Source organism: Diplotaxodon limnothrissa, linkage group LG13 (genome assembly GCF_057381915.1).
Source record: "Diplotaxodon limnothrissa isolate DT_005_m linkage group LG13, D_limnothrissa_male_GT1.1, whole genome shotgun sequence".
NCBI classification, from domain to species: Eukaryota; Metazoa; Chordata; class Actinopteri; order Cichliformes; family Cichlidae; genus Diplotaxodon; species Diplotaxodon limnothrissa.
In genome coordinates this window covers 19149376-19175090 of record NC_140608.1, presented here as the reverse complement: position 1 = coordinate 19175090, position 25715 = coordinate 19149376, and the positions used below count along the sequence as shown (strand labels likewise).

The 25715-nt window shown below is 41.5% G+C and overlaps 1 protein-coding gene across 2 annotated transcripts in view; it reads left to right on the top strand.

Annotated features, from left to right (window-relative positions):
* Positions 1 to 25715, top strand: part of macrod2 (mono-ADP ribosylhydrolase 2) — a 438355-nt gene that overhangs the window by 118570 nt on the left and 294070 nt on the right. For both annotated transcript variants that reach the window (XM_085368817.1, XM_085368818.1), the window contains one exon: positions 5149 to 5178. In XM_085368817.1, coding sequence (XP_085224943.1) covers positions 5149 to 5178 — 30 coding nt within the window. The remainder of the gene's footprint in view (positions 1 to 5148; positions 5179 to 25715) is intronic.

Below are 25715 nucleotides of genomic sequence, written 5' to 3'. Positions count from 1 at the left end.
GCATTTGATGGAACATATTTAAAAGGTTCAGTTAAGGTGGCAGAGAGCAGAAGGTAGACAGTGGATCTGTTTACTGCCTTGAGGTTTTGTGGTTACGGTCTAGCACTTCCTATTTAACTGCATGATCTAGGGCTCTGCTGACGACACCAAACATGCAACCCAGATCCATGCCTCGGTGCCCTCTGCACACAAACACACACATATACACACACAGGACTCATACACTGAAGTGCACAAAAGCCATTTTTATGAATGCTCTGCAAATATCTTGACACACTGAGATGAGACAGTGGTTTTAATAGTCTTTTTTTCATTGTGTGTGTGTGTGTGTGTGCGTGTGTGCTGGCTTCTTGATACTATGCCTGTCACACTCTTTGGTGGAGATTCTGTTATCAATATTTTCTTGCCCTAAAAATACACAGCAGTGGCACCACTTTGTTTTCATTGGGTGAGGGGTATATGAGGTTGCAGTTGGGGTTAAGGGTTCAAAGGGCAGAAAGGAAGTAGGTGTTCCCACAGTGACAGTCCAGACACGTGTTTGATGAGCCAGCCTAACAGCATGGACCGGCACTTCCAAATGACCTACCATCTGCAGGCAATCTGGGGAGCCTTTTCACTGAGATTTATCTCCCATGTTATGGCTACTCCTGGAATGACACACTAGCACTCCTGAAAAACTCCTAGTTGTAAGAGCTTCTGCTTCTGCTTTTTTTTCTTTCTTGTCACTGCCAACAGTCAAGGCTTACCTTCACTACAACCAGGCTGAAAACTCAAGCTGGCACCTATATTCTGCCTGCTGTGATGGGATCCTTTCCCCTGTTTAAAAGGTGAAGAAATATTCAGTTCTGCCCGCTAAAGAGAGGATCGCAAAAAAGGAAATGCATAAACATGCTTTAAAGAGACAACTCAACATGTAGGCAAAAGGTAGAAAACAAACAAAACAGATAATATGAATTGATATGTGTTGGTCCAAAAGATTGCCAGACTGAGCCGAGAGCAGGGAAAACTGCAAGGAGGTCTAGTTTATAATTAATACGCACACTGTAAAATATGCATTATGGGATGGATGTGGCCAAATATGGATTTCTGTTTTGATTTTCACTCAGAATAATTGACGCACTTCTTAGGCAAGTCATACTGAATAAAGCACCAGCTCATAGCCTTTGTTGCTAGGAGCGTTGGCTTCTCTGCCAGCTGCTTCTTATTTGTCTTATGTCGAAGACCTGTTATTAAACCAAGTCCCCGTTCATTTTCACTTTTACGTGTTTCTGTTGATATGCATGTGGGCTGAGCTTGTTGAATCTGCGTGTTACCGATACAGTATTTTGTGTAAAGAAAGACATTGTAATTATTCAATGAGAGAAAACAGGAAACGGTGATGGGGGTGGGTGGATTGGGGGCTCATAAAAGCACATAGCAACATTTTTACCTTTCCCCGCAAGCACACATTCATCGAACTGACTGCAAAGATGAGAACACGCCTCATCTCCCAGTGGGCTATTCCCATAAACACATTAAAAAAGTATCTCGCATCTCAACCCCTGGCCTACCCTGTTCACTACTACCACTGCTCTGCCTCACACACACATACACATGCAGGAGAGTTGTGTCAGACTGATTAGCAACCACATCTCCAATCTCTGATTAGGTGTGGAGTAAATGAAGCGCCCCCCTCAGGCATGCATTTCCATAATGTCAGGTAATTAAACCCCAGTATTTTAATAGCTCAGGAATAGGAAGACTCCCCAGGAGACTAGACAATGATGATAGACTTTGCTGAAAACTAGCATAGTATTAGCTTTCTTTAAACTGGCACTGAAACTACCACTTACACTGTGCTTTTATACACGAATAACTTCAAACTTTGAAAATTTATATCATGCAGAAAGATATACACTGATGAAAATTCCTTTAGTTTAGTGTTTTTTGGCTTCTGAGCTTCTTCTGTGATCTTCAAACATGAACAGAAAAATGTCCCAACCTGGTTACGAGAGGCTGTTGTAGAAACGACGCACATTCGAGTTGCGTGCTTTCTGTTGATGGCTGTCAGATTCCTGAGCTAAACAAAGGCTGGGAGAGCACGAGTGTCTTTTTCATCACAGAAAAACCTGGAGAGGTGCTATTGTAAACATGACAGTGCATTGTCAGTACATCCCTGTTTGAGTTGCTGTTTTTTTTGTTTGTGTATGTTGGTGCTCATATTGTATGTGCACACACATACACACAACAAAGGGCCTTTGATGAAACACATTCTGCAGTGGGAGAGGTTGTGTTTTTTTTTTTAACAACTGAAGTTATGCCCACTCATGTTGGGTGCCCAAGTGAGAACAAAACAGTAATGCTTCCACAGAAACATCCAGAAACTGAGTGAACTCCAGAAATCACTTATACATGTAATCAGACCAACAACAACAAAAAAAAAAATCATAAAAGCCACAGGACTTTGCTGTGATTGGATTACTCTCCCTGATAGCACACGTTCATTATCTATTACTTCAGCACAGAGCGTTTCTGAGAAATAATAAGCTTTTATTAGGGAAGCATTGACTGCTAATGATACCCGATGCATAGCTGGATCTGAGGATCATTAAAGGCATGGCACGGTGCATGGTTCCTCCAATTTGAACTCCGCTTCAAACACATAGTCTACCTTCTTCCAGAAACTTTCAAATTAACAGATGTACTTTAAATCCCCTCTAATCTTCCTTCTCGCGTGTATAAAGAATGTATCTTACGGGGCAAGAATGAAAACAGGTTCATTTTAATGATACTCTCTCAGCTGGTATATCACAGTGACAGTTAACTACCAGTAAACTACAGTAAATGGAGGGGACTCGGCCATTCGTGAACAGCACAGGTCATCGTATGAGTGGTGATGAACTAAATGGTCTGAAAGCGAACAACAGACATCAGTGAGTTACGCTTTACCTCAGGGGTCTTCTACGTATCTACAGTATGTCAGAAGCCTCGTGCTAAAGCCTTCCTCTCAGCTAATGTGCTGGAACAAATTGCTTTAGAAATGCAGCAAACCTGAGACAGGGAGTGTTGACAGCAAGCTACTGTACACTTTTATGGTACATAACACATTTTCTTTTTTGGCAAGTGCATATTGTGACGATCATGTCAGTTATTTGGTGTTTAAACTTGCTGTGGATATGTGATCGTAGTGTCCAGTATTTATGTGACCAAGAACGGCATAACAATACGATCGCTGCTGCCAATATTCTCATCCAGCCAGAATTCACGCCAGCAGGCTGCTCTTTGTCAGTTTTTCTTTTCTAGTCTACATAACGTCAGGGAGAGAAGGTGAGAGGACAGCCCCACTCACCCACTGAGGTGCACAGTGAAAAACAAGGGGATTATTTTTTAATTATTTCAAATTTGTTAATCATGAAAAGCTACAAAGTCCAGAAATAAAAATGTAAAGTTGGAAATGAACATATTAGGTTTTCTTTTAGCAAAACTGAAGCTAAAGCATAGAGTTCCACCAGCTGCAGTTTTATTGGCTGATTCTCATTCAGATTTAGGAGCTATAACTGACAGAAACAAACAAAAAGCACTTTTCCATCAATACAATTTTTTTCTTGGTCCTTCACCCTGTCAGCAGTCAGACTGTTTAATACCCACGCAGGATAAATACTGTCTAAAAAATACATGTGTATCATTATTGCTCCTACTACATTGTAGTGAATTTAACCAATGTGGAATTAAATGAAGTCTATGTCTAAATTATTTTCATATTAAACTGCAATAAATTACAGGATCTTTTTTTTTTAAATACATTTATGTTATTTAATTTCTTTTTTTTAATTTAAACAACTGAAAATAGGTGCTCTGCAATTGCAAGTAGATAAAAAATAATTACATGTAAATGAGTTGCTGTACACACAACTTAACCTGACATATTTAATCATGTCAAATTAAAGTAGGTACAACAGATTTGTGTAACAAAACAAATGTCAGTTACTTACCATAATTTCCCTTGTAACTGCTTTAATCCTTTGCTCATACAGAGGCTGCTAGCTCGTGGCCGGCTCTGACCTGATGATTGGTTATCTTCGACTTTAACCACTTTCCATTCGTCAGCTTCTTTAAAATGTCCATGTTCAACTACCTTAGTGTGTTTGATTAGGGTTGTTGTTATGTTGTTGGTTCCCCTGTGGTTTACTTTGGGGAACTTCAATTGCAGTGAAAGGCTTCCACACTGATGACATGTTAGCACATAGCTGTGAGTGTACGTGACTATTTGCCTGTGCTGCTGCGTGCTTTTTTCACATGCATGAAAGGGATGGACTCGTATTTCAACTTATGGCAGGTCGGTCACTGGTCCGGTCAAAGAATGCTGGAAATGAGCTCAACCTGGTTATTGTCCGGTTGATTGTTGCATCACTATTAAAACTGATACCTTGTCCTAGTGATAGAAATTTATTTTTGTTTATTATTTTTGCAATAGTGTGAAACTCTAGGCCAAGGTTATATTTCATATACTGCACAGTTACCTACAGCATACTGTTAGTGTTGATTACAGTGGACACACATAGTAGAAACAGTTTATTGCTTGCAAATATATCTCCCAGTAGTACCATAATTTCTTACCGTGTCTCCATCAATTTGTGTGACATGTTCCCCAGAGAGATGAACAGACCCTGCAAAGCCATGACAATATCTGGATTTCACTGTTGCACAGTAGTATACAACTGTCTCAGACTGCACACTACTCTTAATTGCTTTTAATGAATCGCATGTCTTATTGAGCACAACCGCTGTGATTTTGCCAAAGAAAATCCGCCGAGGAGTGTATATTGAGTAGCTGCTGACTGAATCACACATTTGTTGCCAAGTTGCTAATTTGATATTTAAAGAAAAAAAAAAACTGCCTCACACATTGATCATTTTTGTCAACTGGAGATTTGATAAACAAACTGTTGGATGACATTCATGTTATATTTGCTAGACGGAGCTATTGAAATGTGTCATTATAGGCTTTTCCTTTCAAAGCCATACAAAAATCTGTAAAATAACTGTTATTATTCGAGCCAGTTTCAGGCTCGTCACGCTGTGATCTCCTGTGCTGTTGAATTATCCATATTTATGTATGTTTTTTACATTTATTTTTACTAAATGCACTTTTTTTCCTTCTCTTTTCAGCAAACTCCAGTCTTCTGGGAGGAGGCGGAGGTGAGTGAACGCTTTTGTTTTTCACTATCGCGTCCCATTGATTGCTCCTATGGTAAAGCAATTAAAGTTGCACTTATCAGATCAGGCATTCAGCCCATCTGTTTCATTGAGTTCATGGCAGATTTCAGTGTCTACTTCAAGTGTCTGTGTTAAATGCGGCTGAATGTAAGGCCAAAATATTAGAGCGTGGTACAGGGCAACCTTGCGCTGTGCCACACTGAGAGATGGTCATTACTTTAGCAGCCTGCCGAAGGACATTATCATCAAGGCAATGCTGGAAATCTGAGGCAGCCGATTGTGGTGTGGGAACAATGGTTAGGGAGTGGAATGCTACCGCCCAATCACACGGTTCTTCCTTTGTAAAATTTGACTTATGCAGTGACATGATTGAAATAATCATTCTTTACTGCAGTGAGATGAGGTTTTGGGTAAAATGCACCAAGTTACACTGTTAATTTTTAGTCCCCAGGGAAATTTTTCATATGTAGGGATGGTATGACAATGAAATAAGGTCACTGCTTCAGACTTATATGTTTATCCAGCCACATTAACAGCCTTCAGTTGTATAGTCGGATCACGACTATGACAGTCTGCCTTAGCAGAACTATCTGTCTGATATAACTAATCAAAATACGTATTATAGATAAATTCTTCCCTGTGTTGTGTTTTATGAAGGTCTCTATCACAGCAAACATTTTATTTCTTACGCCACATTTTAATGCAACCATCAAACAGCATCTTCACTGTATCGTATATTGCCATTTTTCCCAATGTGTAGGTTTTTATAGCCTGTATCATTTCATTCCTGTGTTTTCTTTAGTGAGAAAAATGCAGTATTGTGGATGATTGGTTCATCTGCTTTCTTTCTGGGCAAAACTATATAGGTTTTATAATTTTGTGTACCAAAAAGAAAGGCACATGCTGCACCTTGTGATTACGATGCTTCTGCATTTATTCAGTCATTAGGGTTTACCACCTGGCAAAGATGACTCATCAGAAGCAAAGGACGGGCAAAAAGGAAGATCAAAGCCACTCAACGGTTATATGCTCTGTGCACATGGTGTCCATTAGAGTGTACATTGAGCTGTTGAAATCTTATTTGCATTTAATCATGCAGCTTGGAGTGGCCCTTATCTCGTCTGATACATTTTTAAGACTGCAAACTTGCCATGTAGAATCTCAATCCATCAGCAGCATGAAGAGGCCCTCAGCGCACAGCCATCTTAGGAATTTCTGTGATTGAGATCAGAGGGTCACAAACATGCTTCTCCATAACCAAGCCAGACCCTGTAAACCAGGTATACTGTCCGCCTGAATGGTGTCTGTCTCCGCTGCGACTCGCGCTATCGATTTGCCGTGTCCAAAGAAACACAAGAAGCAATTCTCTTTGCTATTACATTTTCATTATTGTTATTTTGTGCCAGATTACCTTTTTACAGTTCTTTAAATCCCGGCCTTGGTGATTGATCCAGTTTCTATTTCAACTAATAATAGCTCTGAGGATATTACAGATTGCTCTGTTTCATAACAGCAGCAGCGAAAAACGGAGGCGAATTGGAGGCTGTCAACATGAGAACGTGAGATCTTATGTGTCAGTTAATGTTGTACTTAGCAAGAAAACATTTTAGCTGATTGTAACCTGCAGCTGCGCTTATTAACTCCAGAGGAATTTCTAATTGTAGCAAGTGCCATTTTTTTGAGAGCAAAGCCTCTTTTCATTCCTAATTGACTTCCAGCGATGCTATTCCTAAGTTACTGGCACAGGATATGAGGTCGGTTAACTCAAAAATGACCATGAGGTGAATAACATGTATGTCATACGTCCTTTATGTGTATTTTTAAGAAGAGTAAAGGAAGAAGCCAATTTCCACTTTGCCACAATTTGCCACAGCGGGTAGTCTTTCTGTTCTTCTTTTTTTTTGGCCGTGGTAAACAACGATGACTATAACTAGAGAGAGATTACTATTATCTACCAGGGAGCTGAAATTGTTATTTTCCCCCTAAAACAAAGCACTACACCGTTTGTCTTTTATCTGCATGAGGCCAAGAGGGGTTTTATCTTCCAGTGTCTTTATCACTCGAAGGTGTCTGCTAAACCTGCAAAACTGTTCTCTCTGTTGTCACCCTGCTCTCCCTCTCCACCTCTATCTGCGGTTTGGCATGTGAAGACTTCCTGCCTGGTGGCGGCGAGGATCGATGTGGAGAGGAGATGTGCTCTCATATAGGGTCCTCCTTATCTCCCAGCTGTCTTCTCGGGGCTCTGCAGAGGGGTAGCTTCACAACAGGATGATCCATCATGCTGGCCTCACACACCTGAGCCATGTGTAACTCTTAACAGTTCGGGAAGTAGGACTCTGAACAGCTCAGGAAAACTGGACATAGGCTTTACTTTATTTAAGTTAGTTTACCACCTAGGTGTACTTTGAGCACCCCTGGCTTTGCATGGTCTCTGTTATTTGGTCTCGTTTAGACGTCTTTTCACAGAAAAAGGTTTTACTTCTCTAGAATGCATCAGTTATTCAAGCGTGGCATGTGGTCACAGCAAAACAGAAACAGAGTTTTGCTGGTGATTGTTTTGTCGCAGTCAGAGTAATGTGAAAAGATGGAAATAAATGACAACAAAGCTCTTTCTGAGCCTTTTTCAATGCACAGGAACGCTGCATTATATTTCTTGCAATAGTTATACAGAGAAACGATTCATAAGAAAAGATTCTTACGCCCTGATGCTCTATTAAATCCTTAGAAATCACTGATGGGAATTTTCTCTGGGTTATGCCTCTTCAGTATTATGTACGCAATGGGGTTAACCAAAATAGCACTGTTATCTGCTTTAGACATGTTGGTCTCACTGGGATTTCAAACATACATAGAGGGAAATAACAATGATCTCTGATAATAGCATCCCAAATAGGGCCTCTGTGAATAGAGGGTAATTATGAATGGTACCAGGTTGCTCTTGTGATGTGTGTCACAGCATGGCTTGATGCTGGATGCTGTCCCAAAAGAATAGACCTAATGTAAACATCACATTGCCTATTTTGCCTTCCCCGTCCCTTTGTCTTTTTTTTATCCACACACACACAAACACAAGCATTCAAGTGCAAACAGGGCTATGCAATGATACCATGAAGCCCTGTGTAGCTGGAGCGGGGGAGCTTCACTTGCCTTTGATGTCTCCATCCAGGAGGGGAATTTGCTCATTAGCATTCTAACCAGAACCATTGCCCTTTTAGCACTAGGCTTTAACTAGACCACCCAAACAAATCGTTCTTCTCAGGTTGGACCTCCTTTCTGTGCTCCAGTCAAGCAGTGGGTCACTGGCATGGCTTGTTGTGTGTGTCTTGGCTTGGGCTAATTCAGCCACGACTGTGGTCACTCTCTCAACCCGTCCAGAATGACACAAAGATTCTTTAAAACAGGGCTAATAACATTAAAAAAGTCTGCATTTTAAGTGAGCCCTAAAACAAATATATATCAATGTCGACGTGGTTATCGACGATGCCTGCGCTACTCGTTACGCAAGAGCCGCGGGCCTTTAGCACTCTTCCTATCCTAAACGCTGGCATGAGTCATGGCAGGTATTAACACATTATAATAGATGAGAATAATTATGTTTGCTGTCGTGGTGCTTACGTCCTTTGTCCTCTTCTGCAACTAAACATGTCATGGGATGCAGGCTCCCGAAGATATGACAAGGCAATCGCTTCTGCCTCTCCTCAGATGTGAAATGATGTGAAAACGCCTGCATGACGACCGCGCTTTACAAACACAGTTAACAGACGCAAAACAAAATGTTCCGAGCTCTGGCCTTTAAGTGAAATATGAGAAAAGATTGCTCATGGTGAAATTATCCGATCAGAAGCCCAGACCATCATCATCAATACGGATGCACCAGCACTATGCTGTAAATGCAAGGCTGGCCATTATCGCAACACAACGGTTAAAAAAGACAAAACACGTGTTCAGTTTTAAGACATGTTTGAATAATCCTTTGCTGAGATTCCTAAGTGCTCCACTGTGCTTATCTTTATCTCCATTCTTTATGCAAAGAGCTCTGTTTTCTTTTCCTGTCACCTCCAGGTGAACCATTATCCTCTGTCTGGCTCTTACCCGGGGCTTGTTTATTGAGTCGATTGGAGGGGACCATGCAGGGCGCTGTGCGGTTGCAGGGGGAGGGGTATAGGTCGAGATATAGGGTGGTGTTGGGTGACGGTTTGGGTGAGATGACTTTCTGTCCCTTACACAGCTCCCTGGAAGCCCCCAGACTAATCGCTCAAAGATGACGTATTATTCTCATAACTCAAAGATTACACACTATGCTTGACTGATGGTCCTCAGTTCACAGATGGTAGTAACAGCCATTAGCATAACTTATGAGAGAGATAGCGTATTTCCCCATGGAGTAACCTAAATAATGTAAAATGATAAATTGAATGCAAAGATTCCTCAGTCAGTGGGGCACCCTTGGGATTTACTTATCTCCTCATATTTAGAGAAGAGTTAGTTACACTCTGATCTAGGCCTGCCCTGTATTCGTGCTGCAATATTCCATGTTCTTTTTTAAGCGTGTTCAAAACAGCAGTGATGTACTGTAACTGTATACTGTAGCACTCAGCAATTCTCTCTCTTTATCCGTGTAATTCAGTGACAGCAGCTCAGTAGGCTTGGGTCAGGACATGTGCATGCAAGTATGGGAGTGCCCTCTCACACTGGTTTTAGCCAGTCAGGCTGATTTGAATAATTGAATTAAAAAATATATTTGAATTGGCCCCATTCTTGCATAAGCAAGGAAAGTCATTTTGTAAATTGCACTTACTTAGTGAAATTATAAAGCAACTTAACTCTACAAATCTCAAGTGTAGTGAACTTTTAAATGAGTGTATGCATTAAAACTGCACTGTGTGCTACCATTGAAGTGTTTCCTTGCCTTTATTAAATGTGTAGCACAGTGTAATGCAGGGGTTATATGCTATAAAGCCAGAACAATCTCCTCGTCTTACTGGAATCTAGATCCGTTTCCTTTTTTTTTAAAATCAAAAGTGCTTTTAGTGTCTTGCAGCAAGATGATGAATTATTTGTGTTGTTTGCAACTGCATCTTCACCTAAAGCGTCTCAGCGCGTCAGTCATCATATTGAGTAATTATTGCGTGAGAAGCGTCCTCATGCCGCCAGATCATTTATGACAGAGGTGCTGTGATTTAGAGGGCGTTCCAGTGAAAGTAACAGGACAAGGTTATCTGCTGGACTGCAGTTTGCGATACCCAAATAGTGGTGAAGATAACATTGCCTTGTGAAAGCTTTCGCGTGCCATTTCTGTCTTCCCATGCCACCGCAGAGAACAGCCACGATGAACAACCCCCTCTCTTGCTCCTCATCCTCCAATCAGCAATGATGGATGGACTAATTGATGCAGAGTGATTGGGCCATTTATTTTATCCTACAACAGTGGGTTCCATATTTAGGATTAGCGCTGCATTATAATGGGAAGGGAAGAAGAAATGGCCGGCGAGCGAATGAATCCGAGGGGGGTAAAGAGGGACACTCTGAGGAACAGTTATAAAAAATGTAGAGACAAAAAGAGGAAGAGAGAAAACACTCATGCAGCTGTTACGAGCAGCGTTAACAGGACTGGTTAGTTGTGTAATGCTAAGCTTATGAGGCATAAGGGAGTGTTCCAGAGAGTTTATGGTGTGGTCAGTATCCACGAATAAGAGCGGGTGAGAGGGGCATATAGTTTCCATGTGTCCCGGTATCCCTCGCTCAGCCTATGAATCATTCATCTCTGTCCCCATGTATAAATCAAGCTGCCCGCTGTTGCCTGCGGCAGTCATGTCATTAGCTCGTTGATGGCATCGCTTGATCTCTGGCACTGCAGTGCAGGTGAGGGAAGGGGTCTAACTTTAAACAGCACACATAGCAGAAACATATCAAACTTTGTAGAGCTTTTGCTGGTGGCTGTGGTATAGTGAGCTTTATGGAGCCGTAAAGAAGCATGTTTCCTATGCATGTTTTCTTGAAACTGCTCTCACATCTGCCATCGGGGTGTAAAAATGATCTTTCAACACTGTAATTTGAATGTGCTTTTTGAGAGCACAAGGTTACTACAAGTCTGACTTTGTTGGCCTTTGAGAGTAAAGCAGAGAGAAAATTAGGTGTCTATGATGGAGACTTACACCAGAGGTTCTCTAAAACATGATCACCTATTTTCTATGTCATTTTCAGGCTGATCCAGAGTCTTACGTGGCCTTTTGCCACTAAAGAGTCATTTGAGGTGAAGAGCTTTACTTCTCTAGAATCTCGTCCATCGCCTATTGAGCGAGAAGACTGAGAAACCCCGGAGCCTTATCGGTTTTAAATGCTAGCTCTGCCAGCCACAGAGTGCTGTTACACTTTGACTTACAATCATGGCAAAGTACAAAGTGCATAAAATGCATATAAGCAGTCCTCGCTTTTTTGAACAGTTGTGGTACATACCTTTTGGCGTCCACCTTTCTTTGCTATTGCACACATTTGAATGTTCCTACCTCTGAATCATTTTGTTGCAAATAAATATATGTGATATTACAGTCAGGGCCTCTGCTTCCCTCAGGGTTGCTGTTCTAAACATATTGGAACTGCTTGTTTTACTTCATGTTTCACCCTTGCAGCGTCTCTCTCTGCGTTTTGTGCTCTCTTGCTGTCTCTGAAAGGAGAGATATTTTGCACTCCCACAACATGTAGAGTTCAGCTTCTCGGTAATTCACTTGCTTTTGTACAATAATGGATATTCAACCTCGTTTAAGAATCGTCCACCTTATTCTGTCGCCCCTCATTGAACACAACGTGAGAATATCTCCACAGGGCTCAAGGAGCAGGCAAGAAAGTGTCAATTTAGTTCTCTTCCACACTGCATCACACATGACCTCCCCACGTACCCCAAACGTCCCTTTTGTTCACCAGCATTTCTGGGTCACTTGTTAAGATTTTAGACAACTCAGTGCATTGCCAACCACAGTGTCAGAGCACATTTGTATCGTGCACGGGCTTTATAGTGGCCGTTTTGGGGGTGGATCCTGCACAAAATTAAAGGTGCTGTCTGTTTTTGCATACATGTGTCTGTGTGTATTACATATATGCCTCCTATTAACTGTGCACTGTCATGACAGTGGCTGTGAGTCTAAGTGGTACTATGGAAGCATTTGCTTGCATGATGGTATGTCTGTGTGCCTGCCTGAATTTAAACGCCAGTGTGCTTGTGTGTGTGTGTGTGTGTGTGTGTGTGTGTTGTGTGTGTGTGATCCTTACTCTGGCATAACTGGATGCTGAGTTGTCTTGTCAGTTGACTCAGTGGTCAGTTTTGGTCCTGCTGCCCCCAGCAACGCACTGTGGAGTGATGAGATCTGACAGACGGGAACAGTTCTTAGCAGGGCACTACCCCATCCCATAGTCCCAATCATGGCAAGGCTATTACAAGGACATCAAGAGCTTAGACACACGCTCACAAGTGATTCAGCACTGGCTGACATGCCAATATACCAATCATATGAAACCCTGTCATTTTTGAAAACATTTACCCAGGATTGCATCCTGAGAAATATTTTGTTCCAATAACACAGAAGGGACAAAAGGGAAATAGATAGTCTGAAATATACGTTCAGGTATTTAAAAAAATCAGCCAAACACTGAGGCTCACTATAATATTAAAAAAGGTAAAAAATGAATTTGTGATGACTTTCTTTTAAAGTTTAACAATTAATGTTCTTAACATGGTGGTTCAATTTATTTCCTGTACCCTTTATACTCTTTATATTGTATTTTTACTCTGCCTTTAAGCAGAGCCATTAGCTAACTCTCGAATAAGCTCACTCCTTGAGCCAGCCACAGTGAGCAGAATGATCTGTTTTAACTAAATGCTTAATTTAGCACATACTACACAGATTATTTAATAAAGTCAGCATGCTACCGGTGTGGCCCTGAAGTGGTCTGTGGTATAATTCTCCTTCAGCTTCCAGTTGCTGTTATTAACATGAGACCACACAATACTGATGGGAGGGAACCAAATAGGTGTGGTAGCTGGTACAATTACTAATCTGCATTCTGTGATGTTAATGTGCCATGTACTATTCTGCTATGTTAACTGTTGTTAGCTGCTGGACCAATTCCGTATGGGCTGATTTAGCAAAACGCACACGTGCAAACTGCACGTAGCCGAGGTTTGCATTTTGCCCCACAAATAAACATCCAAAGGCCTGACTGCTCCTGACTATAAAAGTGTACAGTTAGATTAAGGTGGTATATAGATATAAATCCATACACTGCACTGATAAAAATCGCAGCGGGAGTATTTAGGTGAGAATATCTAAATTCTGGCTGGTGGCTGATTAGTGGCACTGTTTTTTTACGCTATCTGTGCAGAAATTGACCCGCTACAGCCTCATGCCAACTAGTAACAAACTGTCAAGCTTTCTGCATCTCTCATGGGGCAGCCTAGTTAGCTGTGTCTGACAGGCCTCTTGCCTACAAGAAAGGTTTGAGTCCAGGGAGGGCAGAGCAAGCTCCAGAGGAAAACTGTCATCTTTTTTTTCAGACCACAGGGAAGAAGAGGAGTTTCTCTCTCCCTTCTTCTCTCTGTCTCTCTCTTTTTCACCCTCCCATCCTTCCCTCTGTATCAGCCTGTTCCCCTGGTGAAGATCTTCACTTTCCCACTGCCTGTTATGCTCCTCTTAGCCTGACTGTGCAGAATAAACAGATGGGTGTCAGAGGATGAAACACCAAGCTTCCCCGAGGAGCAGGGCCCACCGTTTTTTTAACCCACTCGCAGTTTTCTCCTGCAGGGCCGCAGCAGCCATCCCAGTATGCTAGCTGAGAGTGACACCAGGACAGGCAGTTAGACTGAGGTGAAAGACGCTCCATGTGTCCTTCTTAAGGGAAAGATGAGCGTTTATACCACGGGGATGATGCCCGCCACTCCACCTAATCCTCTTTTCCCAGACACTTCATTATCACCTGCATTCTGCAGCCACAGTATGTGTGTGCTGGCAGATCTCTGAGGAAAGCTACAGAAGCTCGCGTAAAAGTGCAGTGTGAGGAAGGAGCACTGAAAAAGCGAGAGAAAGATGAGGAGGATGGCGGTATGAAGAATGACAGTGGATACGCAGAGTAAAAGGTGTGGTGGAGGTGGAGAACAGATGTCAGACATAGTGGGTGGTAGTGAGAGGTAAACAGTCGGCTTAATGTCTTCTCATTTTCTCTCCACATATATCCATATATATATGTATATGTATATATTTTTTTCCCCCTCATTTCAGAAGCCGGCAGGATGCCAAACTGTCACCCCATCAAACACATCACTTTATCAATTAAAGTGAATAAACCATTAGTGGATTTAGCTAAACAGCTAATTAATAAGCATTTTTGTAGGGTTTAAAATTGACAAATTACATAAAAGTAACAAATTGAACTAAACGATCACATGTATTCTAGGAGAAGATGTTAGATAGGACTTGATTTTTCAATGTATACAGACCAATTAATACCAGTATATTTGTTGTTTTCTGTGTCGGGCATGAGCAGAGACGTCTGCTGGGAAGAAGATTAATTTCTGAGTGGGAAAGCTATTTGAGCCCACTGAAACATGTTGGCTCTCTACTGTGAGACTCGCATTAGCACATGCCATAATTGATGGAGGAGCATACTTAGCAGTAATAATGGGCATGGGCTTTATAGGGGGTGGTATCAAGACATTATTTTCAGAAAGCTCTAATTAAGCTTTTTTGCTGTGGCTTTGGTGCAGCAGCGACTGTCCAATGTCATCGGGAATGCTTTCTCTGATAAACACGCCGCTTGCCAATCGGTTTGTTCTGGGCCTCCAATGTGCAGGCAAAATAAACAAGTTCATCAAACAGTGCGAGACAGCGCTCCTCTCCACTGACTCTAGTCCTGGCCCTGATGAAACGGCAATCAGCTCAGTGCCATTGGGAGCCATTGTGTTTACAGTCAGTGGGTGGATAGACTGCTGCTAGCTGGGGGAGATTAGACCTTTGAGACCAGCTGGGACATTCCCACCACCGTGCAACTCCACCTGTGAAATTGCAAACGAGACCACGTCCCTCCCCTCGACCTCCTTGGCTGGTTGAGTGATCAGCACGACACTGACACTTTGCGAGGTTGGTCACTCAAATTAAAGTGAGACCCGGTGTACACGAGAGCGTGTGACTGTTTTGATGGTGGAGGCGCATGAAAGCAGACACAGCTGTAGGTCAAGATGTGGGTGGGAAGCGACACAGTTGACTTTGATGTCACTTCTCCAACCACTCACCTCCCTGGAACGTTTCTTCCCGACTCAGATTGAAGATTCACTCTTCAAAATTTCCTGCCGCCGTCTTTAAAATAATGAGCGAAAGTTATCACGGTGTCGCCGTTTTTTCGCAGGCCGCGTTCTACATAAACAGGGTAAACCTGAAGGAAATCCAGCAGGATAGAGGGTAGATGTGAGCCTCAGCTGACAGCCCCTGGAACGTGTTTCTCCCCCTTGGTGGGGCAGCGTAGAAAACCTCACCAAGCGTGACAATAACAGAATGCCAAAACACGGATTGGGCCAAATGAGCTGTGAATGCAAACAAAGTAGCGAATTTGTTCTGTGGCATTTGGGGTGGACATGTGTCCCCTCAGCATGTTAAATACTGCACCCAGTCTAACTGACAGACAGGAAGGCGGTGAAAAATGAAGAATAATTAAGGAAAGACGGAGGAAGAGACAGAAAATGAAGAAAGGCAAACAAAGCAGCAGTGATAAAGCCATGTCTCACACGGTTATTGATGTATATATATATACGTTCTTATTCTAGGATTGCTGCGTTTCTGCAGCTATGCTGTTTCTTTGGATCCCACCAGAGATTTGTCATGCCTTATGGTAAATTTACTGAAGCATAAGCTGAAGCGCTGGAGTACTTGTTCTGTTTTGTTATCCACTGAGAATTTCTTGGTCTGTATATGACTTCATATTACCTCATGAATATTGATATCCTGTAATTTGTGTCTGGCTTACGTTCGGATGCTTCTTTGTGCTTTATGTGTAAAAAATACGCACACACACACACTGACTCTATAATCCTGAGTCTGGCTCAGCTGTTAAATGTTTTATTTACTGAGCCTTGATGAGATAAGAGCCGGGTGTTTTGGAATGTCTGTCTGAGGACATCTCTGTGTGTGTACGCTTCTTTTAAGTGCTGATTGGTCATTTGGCATCCGTCCCTCAACACCAAAATGGACTCTTGGAGCAACTCATGAAGGCTATAAACATAAGCAGCTGATAGCGGGGCTATCTGAAAGAGGGGGGAGAAAAATAATAATCTTGATAATACACATTTATTTTGAATCGTTCTGCGGGGATATTCAACAAATGCATTTTAGACTTTTAAGGGTGTTGCTGATTAGCGAGGAGCTTAACGGTTTGTGGGGAGAGATTGTTGCATATATTTCAGTTTTTCAATCGCTCTCTCTTTCTACATGTAATACTGAGGCAGGCCAGTTAAGGAATCAAAAGAGCCTAACTGCACGGAAAATGGATCTGTGCTGGGTGGCTTGTTAATTCCCTGGTGTGCCTCCTGAGGTGAATCGCTGTCGATGCGGACGTTGTCTTTGATCATTCACAAAGCATGTCGTAGCAAGGTCTGCACAGGCACCCAACAGATGGTCATTAAATCGTGCGTTATATTTTACTGGAGCTTTTTTTACATTCCTGCAAGATCTCTGGGCTTTTATTGCTGCTGTTTAAGATGGCCAGCATGCTGATTGTAAACAAGCTGAGACTTTTTTTTTGCGAATATGCCAATAGAGCCAACAACAATGTGCATGCAGACCTTGCATAATTCTCACTCAGAACGTCCACTGCTTACAGAGACATAACCATTAGACAGGATTAGCCTTTAAATTTTTATTGATTATAGGATGTACTTTTAAAAAAAAGTGTTTAAGGTGTAAATAGTGTAAAATGGTATGCGGCCTGCTCTGAAGAAGCTCACTGTTTTTAGATGCCAACAAACCCTAACAGAACCTTGCTCACCAGCTGAGCAATAATGATGACCTCTGAACTCCAGTCAGCTGTGCTTCAGCAGCTCGCCTAAGTGTCAGTAAGCATCACGGAGACAGTAATCCCTAATTACCTCTGTATGATTGGCTACTGACCAGAAATGGAAATCCACCTTAATGATGTATGTCATCTAGCTGGCATTTAAATTGCTGACTTCCACCAGCTACCGCAGTAAAGCGAGAAACAAATGTTCAAATCTCTTCAAGGTGACTCTGGTCTGGACCTGTGCATACAGAAGCAGAAAGCTTGAGAACGAAACTGCGAAACTATAGGAGGTAATGGAAAAAGAAAATGTTGATGAAGTTGTATGTAATGCAACTTAATCTGCAAACCTAGCCAGCGGTTTTGTGGTTTAGCAAGGCTTCACCGGTTACTGGATCCAACTTGGTGCTGCCTTTGTTTTTCATCGCGTTTCTTTAACACACGATATGCTGTATGTCTCAGCATGCACTATAAGAATGTTATGCAAAAGCAGATATTAGAATTAAATAATTCGGTGTTTAAAGTATCTGTTTTTGGCTTGCTGTAACTGTGGTTTATGCCCATCTGTTTATATTTTTGCACATCCACATTCAGATCCAAGTGCAACACCCTCCTTTAACCTGCTTGAGCTTGAATATATATTCATTTGCATTAAATGCAATTCTATTTCAGTTCAAACTGTTGCAAATGAACTCTTTTGAACACCCATGCAAACTCCTACATAAGCCCACGTTCTTTATTCATTATTTTGTCATGTGAATTTTGCTGCACCATATAGCCTTTCCAGATCTTTTCATATTAGCAGGCAAAATGAGGGACAAAGGCTATGTGTTATGTTAGTATGGAGGCCAAAGTTCCTGACAGGGCAATTTGCTGTCTTTTCTTTTTGGTGAGGGGAGACAATAGACAGCTGTAGGCTCATTCGGGTTCCCTGTGTGCTGCAGTGTGAAAGCAGCTTGGCTTTTTGCCCCTAGGGTCAGTGCAGGGATCTCAAACACCACGACTGATGAGCACTAATCGGGCCTCCTCGGCAAACACAAGCCTTTCTCTGTAACCTTCAAGCCGTGAAACACAATTTCTAGAGGCAGCGGGGAGTCCGGGGGACCACGAAGTCAACAAGCAAATTGGGGGAGTGGTTGCAGAGCACACACAACACACAGTCAGTACATCTGTTTTCAATATAGCAGCCTGATAAGACCCTGCTTTCAGAAGTAATCCGAATTAAAAATGTAACAACATTTATTTGCCTATATTTCACATTTTAATATAGAAGATGTTTGTGAAAACAACCTTGTTGTAAATAACTTTTTATGTTGTTTGACAATACTGATGTAACATTTATTGATCGTACCAATTAGCAGTTTATAAAAGTGGTTGCTACATAGGATGAACGGTCTCATGAGATCCGGTGCACCAGACCTATAATGAATTATAAATCTAATTTTAGTTCCCCAATGTTTTTAGATTTATAATTCATCCCTCCGGTAATGTTGAAGCTGTGCTTGTGTTCGAGCTTTATTGCGATACTTTATCTTATACATTGACACGTCTGCTGGTTGTCTATGTAAATAAGAGCAGACAGACTTAAGAAACTAATAAAAAAGTCTTGTAAATAACATAAACTAAAACACCCAAAAGGATCATTACATTGTAATTTGAAAACATGCAATAATACTTGCATATTTATTGACCTTCCTTTGAAGAAGCATTAATTTGAAGTGTTTCATCTTTTACATATGAACTGTTTTGATGACAGCGTAGCGTTGACCTCCTTATTTGACAGATGTAACCACCCATACACGAGCAGCATTCCTTTCATTGCAGCAACGACTGGAGCTGATTAAAGAATTGAAATGGTCCATTTAACCCCTAACACAGGCAAGACCTACCTGTGTGATGGTACCATTACTTTGCAGTAATTCCTGCAGGCGGCAGCTTGAATTGATCCCCCCTCAGCCATCAGGAAGTTTTAGTGCTGCTATGTGTGTGCTCAAAGCCCAGTTTAATAAAGCTAGCTGGTCATGAGCAGTTAAACCAGAGGAGAACAATAAATAAACAGACTCGCTCTGTCCTCATCTACTCTACCACCACTTTCTTCTGCACCACTTCAGCCACATGGCGTAAGTGCTGCATGCAGAGAGGTCAGCATGTGGGCATGGCTGGCTTCTATCTGGGTCCGGCACTGACCCTCTTAGTGCCATTATTAGACCAGCACATCTGGGTGAGGGTTTTATTATATATTTATAATATATAATATAATATATTATGTATATATAATATAATATGTATATATATATATATATGTATGTATGTATATATATATGTGCGTGTATGTATATGTATATATATATATATATATATATATATATATATATATATATTTATTAAACTCTAAATAGTGTACTTTATGGGAAATCAGTGTTTTTATTATGTATAAACATGGTGATAGGAATGTGTTATGAGACTGCTGCCACAACACAGGCCATCGGTGGGGCAGATTGATGTTGAGGGGCCTGGCCGATGGAGATAGAGTTTATCTGCTGCAGTCTGGGATATGAAATCTAATCACATGAGTGCCAGGTGAGGAAGAGCAGCCGCAGATGAGCCACTAACGCACACCATCACACTTGTATTCAACAAATGGCAAGGAATTTCTCTCTGCTGGGTTGAGACAGGCGATAAGCTTCAGACAAGAACGCTCTCGCTCCACAGATCTGTCTCTCAGAGGAAGAGGAAGTGAATGAAAGAGGATGGCATTAGAGAGAGAAGAGGGAAAAAAGGTTAGCTATGGAAAACGTAAAAAAAAATCCCGAAAAAACTCTCAAAATACCCGGCAGCCAAAAATAACATACCACCTTGGCATATTTTTTGTTAATTGTACTCTTCACAATATGATCTGGTTTTTCTATTTTTGTTTGAGTGTAGTCAATAAAGGGCTTAAAAAAATCCAAACACTATGTAAGATAACAGAGAGTTAAAAAAATCAACAAGTTTACATTAATAATGGATTGTTGTTTCTCTCAATACATCCTCCAAACCCATATAAAGCCCTTTATACAAAAGCATTAAACCAAGCTTTACTCACAGCCCCAGGCTTCTGCGCCTAGGTGGTTTGTGTTGCACTCTTTACCTGCACTTCAGCTGTATTGATGCCACAGGTATGATTTCAGTGCTGTTTGAAGCTGCATCCACACAGAGAACGATTTGTTGTTCGTGCATTGCATTGAAGCTGAATCTGAGTGCCTAGGTATCCCTACAGTATATTTACTACCCTGTGACACACAGGCTTCTCGCATGACATCACGTTGCTCGAGAGTTGTCCACCATGTTGGATGTGACACAACCATTGATTCCCAGGGAAAAAGGTACATCCCCTGATTGGCTGATGAGTGGTTCCTGCAGGCTGTTGGCTATTGCTAGAGCCTGCAGCGCCAGAAACCTCTTTGGGCTTGCTTTGCTTGCTAGCAGATTGCTGTGATTGGCTGTAGTTTGCATGGAACATGCCAGCTTGTCTGCTAACAAGCAGGTTAGTGATTAGTAAAACTTGAGAAAGTGTGATACAAACCACAAACGGACAGTGTTCGCCTTCAAAGTAAAAGTTGCCTCAGCGCTGCATTTTAAAAGGTATCTTTGGTCACACTTTTTACAGTTTCATGGCCACTTGGAGAGCAGTTGGTAAGTGTTTGCAGACAAGTTGGCAATTTGCTGTTGACCAAAGCAGCTGTTTGGGGAATTTACCTTTTTATTTGTAATGATTGGTGTTTCTCAGGGGCTTACTGATTGATCTCAATGCCTGTGTGACTTGAGCTTTAGTCACCAGCAGTCCTGCACTGGGACCTACCTACTTCATGTTAACAGTGTTGATGAAGTTGATGAATGTTATTGACTTTTGATGTTGTTTGCTTGCCATGTTGCTGCTGTTCTCTTCTGTTTGGATGCAGAGTAAGCTCTCCATAGTTTGAGCCACTTTTATATCATTTTTAAAAAATAGGACCCCTATTTCAACCTGTGTGTATGTTTTTTTTGTCTTGTTTTTTTTTTTATCTCCTGCATTCTTTCCTACATCTTTATATCAGGGCTCTTTGGTATCTTAACTTAGACACTCTTAAGTTACTGACTATAGCCCAAAGTCCCACATAAGACATAAAATATGCTTCTGTCTAAATGAATTGCTTGGATTTATGACATAAGGTGATATGAGTACCGTACATATACAAGTTTATGTTCTTCCATGAATATGCTTTCCCGTGTGTCTGCGTTTTTATGTATCCATCCATCCATTTATTTTCTACCACTTATCCAATTCATGGTTGCATTGGAGATGGAGGCTCTCCCAAGACATCACAGGGCAAGAGGTGGGGTACAGCTTGGACAGTTTGCCAGTCAACACATAGAGACAGATGACCATTTACGGTCACATTCACGCCCAAATTAGAATCACTGGTTATCTAACAAGCATTTCTTCACACTGTGGGAGGAACACAGAATAGCCTCAGCCGGTTGGTGGATTCGAACCCAGGACCTACCATTTGTTAAATTTGATAAAATGCCGTTTTCCTTTGAAGACTTCAATTCTTATTGCTACTAACTGCTATGTTGTGCAGGTAACAGACCAACACATGTCTCGAGTGGTACACATGGAGCTACCTGCTGCTCTAGTGAAGCTTCACCAGCATGTACTCAGTTTTAAACTTTGGTCTTTGTTTGGATTCTTAAATCTTTGAAACTTGGTTTATTTTTGAACATATAGTGTACCTGCACTTACAAGTTTGATAGTGAGCCCTGAAAGGAATCAGCAACTTGGTACTTTCTGTGTTTTACTTGGTGTAACAGGCAGGAAGTAAAATGCTTTTGAGTGAGGATCACACAGTGTGCTACACATGGCTATGGCACACTGCGCTGAGATTTTTACTGACTTTTATGTACCACATAATAAATACATTTTTTTTTAAAATAAGACATATGTGGATATATGTGGTAAATGAAATAAACTCAATGTCAAGATCAGGAGAATCATGAGGGAAGGATTATTTTTCCATGTTATCTTTTCTCACATGTAGCACAGGGGGTGCAGATGCACTCTTCCTTGGTATTAGGAACGTATGTGAATAGTCAGCTAGATGATTAAACGCATTAAATCAGTGCCCTTGCTAGTCCACCTGAAACGCTCGTAGGCGTAGGTTAAACAAATTATTCATATTTTAATAATGTACAACTCAAAGGATGTTATGTAGCCACCTGCCCTTGGTTGGGGCAGCAGCTCAGGCAGACGGCGGCACACACTATCTCTATCTATCTCTACGTCTCAGCAATTCTAGCCTGAAAAACAGTTTTATGCATGTTGTGTCACAGTGAATTGACATAGAAGCACTTGAACAAGGCCGTACTTAACTATATGCTATGCATTCATTCAGCTTCAGGTTAATCTGCAGGGAACCTGGTGATAGCACTGCTAACATTAGCCATTCTCTTTAGATAAATATGACGCATTTCAGCTGTATTTGAAATACGATTTGATTATTTAAAATGTGGTTCATTGTTTTCAATGGCTCCTAAATACAAATACGCTGTTTAACCTCATCCATCGGCTTGAGCTCAGTCGGGAGTCTTTTTTCCCTCCTTAATTGACTAATAAATGATGCTAGCATCAGTAATTGCTATAGTTACAAAGGGCTGAACCAAGAGAGATGATGCATTCATTGTAAATGCCGCCATCATCATTATTAATACTATGGATGTTTACACGTGGGGGAAACAGGTTTAAAAAAATGTTCAACACCAGAAACTCCACTTTGCCGTGTGGCTATTAGGGCCCCAAAAATGTTATGAAACAAACTCCTATTACTCATTGAGCGGCAGGATAATCATTTTGACAGGACTTTTAGATGGAACGGGCAAAGAGAGAAAATTACAAATCTGAGGGAGAGAATCAGCAAATGGGAGATGTCCTCTTTGCCTTTAAGTTCTCCCTCAGTCTGAGACGGGTAATGGGTGTGCAGTGTTTATCCTTTATGAAATACATGTCACAGATGTCACAAAAAGAAAAATATTTAATATTTAGATTTTTTTTAAATGCAATCTCAAGCTAAAATGGGAGTTTCACTCTCTGAGTTGCGATGTATTATCCTTTATATGCAGTCTTCTGCCCAGTTTCTCATCTCCTGGTCAGAAGAATCTTATAACGCTATTGTAAATCTCTAGAGACCAAAAGGTTCAACACTCCAAAAGTAATGAATTTGTCAGAACACGTTCAGTATGCTGTGCTGTATATTAGCCGTTAAATCCCACTTGCCCTAAGTTCATATATATAGTTTCTGCGAAATGAGTGTTGGAGGGTGTGATGGTGATGATGACCTCTTCACCCGGTCACTGATAAAGCCATCAGATGTCTTTATGAAAGGGCAGCTGGATACTTCTCTTATTTCCTTTACTCGCCCAGCATACCTACCCATCAACAACCACGTGTTCATCCTTCACGCTTCTCTCGAACTGGCGACCCCAGACTAGGATGCAGTACCATCCGTTTGCCAACACGGAGATTGTTTTTCAGCCATTGAAATTTTACCCTGCAAGATCAATGTTGCAGCTGGCCTGAGAGATCCCAGAGAGGACTAGAAGGGGGGTGAGGTCAGGGTTTTCTCCCAGACTCCCTGTGGTGTGTTTAGGGTAAGATCGGGCACTCTGAAATCAGTCTTTTTACTGACAGCTGAGGTTTAGTTTTCAACCGGGGCCTGACAAGACCAGCTGGCCTGGCTGATATTCTTAATATCATTTTACCTGCTGGCTCTCAGCTACTGATGAAACTTTCAACAACTCAGATAACATCTAACTTTGATAAGTTATTTAAAACATGTTTTTCTTTTTCACTCGGGCCGGGTAATTCCTAAACTGCAACATTTCCGTGTTCCCCTTCGTATCTCATTAACTAATCTGTTTATTCAGAGGAGATGAAATTGGAGATGAAGCTGCTTTTTCTGCTCTGCGTTACAGGCCCGACCCACCCCATTGTTCTTTTATTCTCTCATTTTTTTTAATTTTTTTATTTTGCTTGTTCAAAATTAGATGGATGCAGAGTGATTTTATGCTTTCAGCTTAGTAATGGTATTATGCAAAATACCATTACCCTCAAAAGGACACTCCAAAGTGTGGAAGTGGGTCAAGCGCTTATTTTAAAAAGGGGTTATCTGTGGAGTTGTGGAAAAAAAACAACACAAACACCCATGTCTTCCTTACTCTTAGCTTCGAGAGCCATTCAGCAGAGAGGGAGACATTTTAGCTGGAATGATGGTGAGCAAAGGTTTCCTGTAACTAATGGTCATTGTTAGTTTGGTTTAAGAAGCACACTAGACTGAGACATCCAGAGCTCCCATACAATATTTATCTATCTTTTTTTCTTTCACTCCCTTCCTTTTCTCAGTCTCGCACTCTCAGCTTGTAAAGGTGCTGTTGAGATTCTGGTGAATATGCCATAATGGAAGCTCTTTGTTTGCTCAGGTGCCGATCCTTCACAATGGGCGGATAATGGAAGAACACTTTAGAGGCAGATGTTCCCTCTTCATCACACTCATCAGTGTGACCCTCTTTGAAAGGAAAGGGAGGGAACCGAAAGAGAAAAATCATATTAGACAGATATGCCGTCCTCTATCCTTTTGCAGTAATTTTAGCTGTTTACATGTTCAAAGCTTAATCCAACATTGCTGTTCGCATGTTCTAAAGTACCAGAGGACCTCTGTAAGACAAGCGTGCCTGCTAATCATGTTGACCCCCAATAATTTGCTTAATTCAGTTTAGCTGTGGAGCTACAAATGAAAGGTGTCCCGTCAGCTCAGTGAGCGTTCATTAAAACAAGCATAAACAGAGCAAAACAGAAAAAGCAAACAGAGGCATATTTCGGGTTGCCGCATGGCACACTTTTCCAGAGTGTTTATTAGTTATGGGTCACCTTGAAGGTTGAGGAGTGGATGGAGGGCAATCAATAGCAAAGCCAATAAGGAAGCAAGAGGCTAAGGTTAAGAGAGTAATCCTTGATGGTAAAGCAGGAAATCTATAAAAAGAATGATTTCTCCACTCCTGCAGGGTAGAAGATGCTGTTTATTAGAACAAGGTTGAGGCCAGAAACCCGGGGTAACACCAAGTGGAAAAACATTGACCTACTCTATATCTATATTAGAGATGGACCGATCCGATATTACGTATCGGTATCGGTCCGATACTGACCTAAATTACTGGATCGGATATCGGAGAAAAATAAAAAATGTAATCCGATCCATTAAATATCACGAAAGCACCTCACAAAACTTGCAACACACCGTAACTCACCTCAGAACGTTAGCACGTCGGAGTAGTATGCATCACGTGATAGAGCGGCTGTGGCATGCGGGACCTGTCGGTGGTCTGGATAGCATTTGGAGCTTCGCTAGCAACCCGGCATTTCATCTCCGACAAAGTTATCCCGAGAGAAGTAAAGCAAGTGTGTAAGTCCATCT